General features: G+C 55.6%; 1 protein-coding gene across 1 annotated transcript; it reads left to right on the top strand.

The window, feature by feature from the left end:
* Positions 1-217: 217 nt before the first annotated feature.
* Positions 218-4,798, top strand: LOC126471118 (calphotin-like). Its single transcript, XM_050099200.1, has 2 exons — positions 218-352; positions 2,407-4,798. Exon 2 carries the CDS (start codon positions 2,412-2,414, stop codon positions 4,002-4,004), a length of 1,593 nt encoding a protein of 530 aa, XP_049955157.1. The 5' UTR covers positions 218-352; positions 2,407-2,411; the 3' UTR covers positions 4,005-4,798.
* The last annotated feature ends 306 nt before the right edge of the window (positions 4,799-5,104 follow it).

Genomic DNA, 5,104 nt, shown 5'->3' with positions numbered 1-5,104 from the left:
GGGGGCGCGAGGCGCGTGTCGTGATCTGGAGACGCTCCATTGATGGACTTTCTTCCGCTTTCCATTTCGCGGGCGGCGTTACGCTACCTGCGCGGCATACGCGCGACGCCGCAGCAGCGGGCCTTTCACCGCTCAGCTGTCCCGTAGGCGTGGTCTCGGCGGCGGCGCCTTGGCCAACCAGTCCGGGCGGCGGCGGGTGCCGTTGTCGCTGGCGACCCAGTTCTAATGGATGCAACGCGCCTCGAGAGGGGGGCAGTGGCGCGGGAGGGGTCACGGGTGCGTATAAAAGTTGAGCGCACCGCACCACCGTCACATTCACTCGTGGGCTTCCAGCAGTAGCTCGCACCAAGTGGTGAGTTCTGTGCCGTCCGGCTTCTCGTACAGCTCGGCTGGAAGGCGAACCCGGCCCGCTCGCTCGCTTCGGCCATTCCGCCGCCGAGGACTCCGAATTTCAGTGTTACGATGCTGCGGCCCGGTTCGTCTTGCAGTTTTTCCAGTGCTTTCGATCTCTTAACCGGAACTGCGTTACCGCGGGGGACGGTCGTTACGCCAATCTCGACGTGCCTCCGCTGACCTCATCTGAGCACGATCTTTTTTTGTGTATGACGGTGACGGTACTGGACATCGTCGTTTCGCCGTCGACGGACGGATACTGTTCATCTAACTTTAAATGCGGTTATTGCATTAAGTGTTAATTCCTGTAGCTGGCTACTTGCTCGTACAGGTGTCGATTCGAAAGTGACCCAGAAAATGTAGGACATCTTATGGTCAAGCCTTCTCGGGGTGCGGTAACTTCCAGTTCGCCGAACTCAGCTGTTGGTCAATTTTTTATTGCGTTCTAGTGAACTAGCTCAGCAGAATGTATAAATTAGTCCAGAGAATTTCGTAACACGAAACGGGATACGATGGACCAATTAACGTACACTCGATTTTGCTCCACCACGTGTTCAGCGATTGTGAGAAACCTAGTCATATTCTGAGGATCTCCCACTTTTTATTTCGTCCGCAAAACGCATTTCCGGTCAATACGGAATGAGGTTTCGTAATAGCGGTTTCCGTCTCCTTAGCACAAACATAAGAGAGAGGGAATCGGGACTACGAAAAATGTATCCTACACAGTGACCAGATGATAAGTTTCACTCGTTTGTTATGTCTCTAAGGGCATTTATTCGATTTTCTCTGATTCACGTGTAACGAATGCAAAAAAAACCTGGAGAGAGCTTTTTATCTTCGTTAGTAGTTCATTTCCACTATCGCAATGAGAATCGAAGTAGAACAGTTTTTGCTCTCGTAACAAAAGTAAAATTTATACTATGTGAAATTATAAGCCAACAACATAATACCGAAAAGTACGTGCTTGGCTCAGTCGTTCATATGGGTTCAGAAATACATTTACAGAGTCTAGAACCCCTCTGATTCCAAGCGCGAATATAAAGCCTTTTAAGCTATACAGTGTCTAAAAATACGTAGCTGCAACGAAAGAAAATTAGGTAAGGAAGGACCGTCGTTTTTCGTAAGAAACCGCCCCGTTATCGCACGGGATAAGCTACAGAGGACTAGAAAACGCAGATCAAAGACGGGCAGAATGCAGCTCTGCTATACTGCGCTATTTGAAGGAGACTGCACAAAATTTAAGAGAGTAGAAGAGCTAAAGTTCCTTAAGACAGTCTGCATTAATCGGTGAAAAATGAAATGATCGTATGGCGTTCAGGTCGGGAGTCCACACATGGGGAAATTTGGCCGCCGAGTTGCAAATATTTTAGTTGAGATCACGTTGGGCGACTTGCGTGTCGTTGATGACGAAATTGTGGTGAGGACGACACAACATCCAGTCCCCGAGCGTAGAAAATATCCGATCTGGCCAGGAATCGAACCCAGGCCTCTTACATGACAGTCAAACGCGCTCGCCTCTCGGCGAAGGAGGCGAACTATAGTTGCTGATAGGTACGAGGATGAGAAAGTACAGAATCTTTATTCCAGTACTGTGTACACCGTATCTCAAAGGTACACATAGAGATTACATTGCCTCTTCCTATGACCAAGAATAGCAGCGTAGTTGTTAGGATACTGAAATGGAGGACTACGGCTTAAATTCGCGTTTGGGTACTGCGATATCGATTTTATTTCCTTTCCTACTTTTATTTTAGGCGAATAATTTCTTCGCACACGTTTCTTGCTCTGTACCTTTTTGCAGCTGCAGGTTTGTGTAGAATGTGTAGTACAGTGAGCCGCGCGGGATTAGCCGAGCGGTCTAAGACGCTGCAGTCATGGACTGTGCGGCTGGTCTGTAGGATAATTTAGGTTAAGCAGTGTGTAAGCTTAGGGACTGATGACCTTAGCAGCAAAGTCCCATAAGATTTCACACACATTTGAACATTTGAGTAAAGTGAGCGCTCGGCTTTGCAGGAGCCATGAGGTACCTGATCATCGTCGCCGCGGCGCTGCACGTGGTTCTGGGAGGCGTGAGCCAGGTGGCAGTGCGCCTGCCCTTCCTCAACCCTGCCGGAGTCACCTACCTGAACGGTCCCGCGCCCGCCGGCCTGGCCGCCGGTCCCGTGGGCTACGCCGCCGCCGGCCCCGCCGCCGTCGGCTACGCCGCCGCCGGCCCCGCCGCCGTGGGCTACGCCGCCGCCGCCCCCGCCGCCGTCGGCTACGCCGCCGCCGCCCCCGCCGCCGTCGGTTACGCCGCCGCCCCCGTGGCCGTGCCCACGGTGCACCACGTGCCCGGTGTGGCCGACGTGCCCGTCACCCGCATCGAGGCGCAGCCCGGCGTCGTGCAGCAGCAGATCGACGTCGCCCACCCGGCCGTGGCCACCCGCAAGTTCGAGGTGCGCCGGCCGGCCATCCAGAAGCAGTTCTACGACATCGAGGAGCGCGTCGTGATCAGGCCTGCGGGCTCCGCTCTGGTGGAGCTGGACGAGCCTACCAGCCGGCTGCAGCGCGGACCCACCGTCGTCAGCCCCGTGGGCCCGGGAGCCGCCGTCGCCGCCGGACCCGTCGTCGCCGCCCCCGCTGCCATCGCCGCCGCCCCCGCCGCCGTCGCCGCCGGCCCCGCCTACGCTCCGGTCGTGGCTGCCACCCCCGCCCCCGTGTTCGTGTCCTCGACGCCCGCCCCCGCGCTGGGCGCCTACCCCGGCCCGGGCGGCCCCGCCCCCGGAGCTCCCGCGCAGTTCGAGAGCGACGACTCGATCTCGGTAGAGAACCCCGAGTTCTCGGCTAGGGCCGCGGCAGCCGCCCAGCAGCAGTACGAGTCGCAGCAGCGCGCGGCCGCCGCCCAGCAACAGTACGAGGCTCAGCAGCGCGCGGCGGCTCAGCAGCAGCAGTACGAGGCTCAGCAGCGCGCGGCGGCTCAGCAGCAGCAGTACGAGGCTCAGCAACGCGCTTCGGCTCAGCAGCAGCAGTACGAGGCTCAGCAGCGCGCGGCGGCTCAGCAGCAGCAGTACGAGGCCGAGCAGCGCGCCGCCGCCGCCGCGCAGCACCAGGCCGCCGGCCCCCTGCCGTCGCCGCAGCCCGAGATCCGCACCAACGGCGCCCCCCTCGAGCAGATCGCGCGCGCTCAGCCGCTGGCCGGCCCCGACGTGGTGCCGTCCCTGCGCTCCATCCACCCCGAGGAGAACCAGGCTAACCAGCAGCGCCTCATCCAGCTGCTGACGGCCCGCGGCGGCGTTACCGAGGTGGGCTTCGGCCGCGCCGGACCCGCCGGCGCGCCCGTGGGCGACGCGGGCAATGTGCGCGCGCGCGTGCTGTCCGCCACGCCCGCGCCGGCCTTCGCCGCCCCCGCAGGTGAGCGCGTCTCCACCCGGCGCGTCGTCGTGTCCCGTCCCATCGAGACCCTGCAGGAAGTGGACGTGATCGAGCCCGTCACCAAGCTGCACCGTGTCGCCGTCAACACGCCCACGCTGTTCAAGACGGTGCGCCAGGACATCGCCAGGGTGCCCACCACCGTGCCCGTGCTGGGCAAGACCATCGCCCACGCCGCCGTGCCCGTCGGTCTCTACCACTGAGCGTCCCTCCCACTGCCGCCGCAACCTTACACACAACACGGCGGTTTTACACTTCCCTCTTCCGAATACTCCCAGACGGCCACGGCACAAACTCGTGTGCGGAGACGCATTTCCTTTTCTGCGGTAACACCGAGATCTAGTGAAAATCACTACACGAGAAACATTCCCTGACAACTGAATTTCTTTCACTAAATCCGTCAGTCTCGCGCGTAGCAATCTATACGAGTCAGTATAGAGACAAATGGTGCGATCGTAAGTCTACACTACAACTCTAAGGAAAAATCCGCAGCCTCCAATATCTGAAGTCTGCCGAGATTTTCTCCTCCTTTTTTCTCTTCAACTGTAATGCCCCAGGCGTCAGAGCATCTGTCGTCTCCCTCTCCTACACACACACACACACACACACACACACACACACACACACACACAATCGCCAAACCTTGCCATGTCGATTCGTCGCGCTTTTCTTGCCCACTGTGGATCCGCAAAATGCAGCAACTGTTCTGGGAGTACTGTATGTACTATTTCACTGTGCCTACAAAAATATTCTAGCTCTTCCTTTATACAGACCTACTTATTGAAAATTCTTCAGACTACGCCCCTCTCGAACCTTTTTCGCGTTAAGTTCCCCCAGCATCACCGTAAGTAGGAAAAAAAAATATTCTTACCAGTTTTAATATCTGTGTGAATGCGTGTCAAACTTTTTTTACTGCACAACACATGAGAACGATACTGAAGTGATATTAGTGTTTATTTATATACATTACAATGAAAATAAAGCAAATTTGTGACTATCTGTGTTAGAATTTTATTCACCCTTCCACATTCCTTATCCTGCATCCCATATTGTTTGTCAAAGTCAAAAGTATATGCGTAATGCTAAAATAATAAATCACTTATAGATTTCTCCTTTACTACATCACTGAGAGAACAAACTATTGCTACCTAAATAACCTTTTATTGGTTGCCAAATTATTCTCTTTCACCATTCCTGCTTTACAACAGCTCAGTTTACTGCATACTTTTGACATCAAACTTACAAGAGCATCCTCAAAAACTGCTGGTAATGCGCATACGATAGCCGAAAATAAGGTGAGTCG

Source organism: Schistocerca serialis, chromosome 3 (genome assembly GCF_023864345.2).
Source record: "Schistocerca serialis cubense isolate TAMUIC-IGC-003099 chromosome 3, iqSchSeri2.2, whole genome shotgun sequence".
Classification (NCBI taxonomy): domain Eukaryota; kingdom Metazoa; phylum Arthropoda; class Insecta; order Orthoptera; family Acrididae; genus Schistocerca; species Schistocerca serialis.
This window is presented reverse-complemented; position numbering and strand designations above follow the sequence as displayed.

What these genes read in the sequence shown, in the direction of transcription:
- LOC126471118 (XM_050099200.1), top strand. Translation starts at nt 2,412, where the DNA reads ATGAGGTACCTGATCATCGTCGCCGCGGCGCTGCACGTGGTTCTGGGA.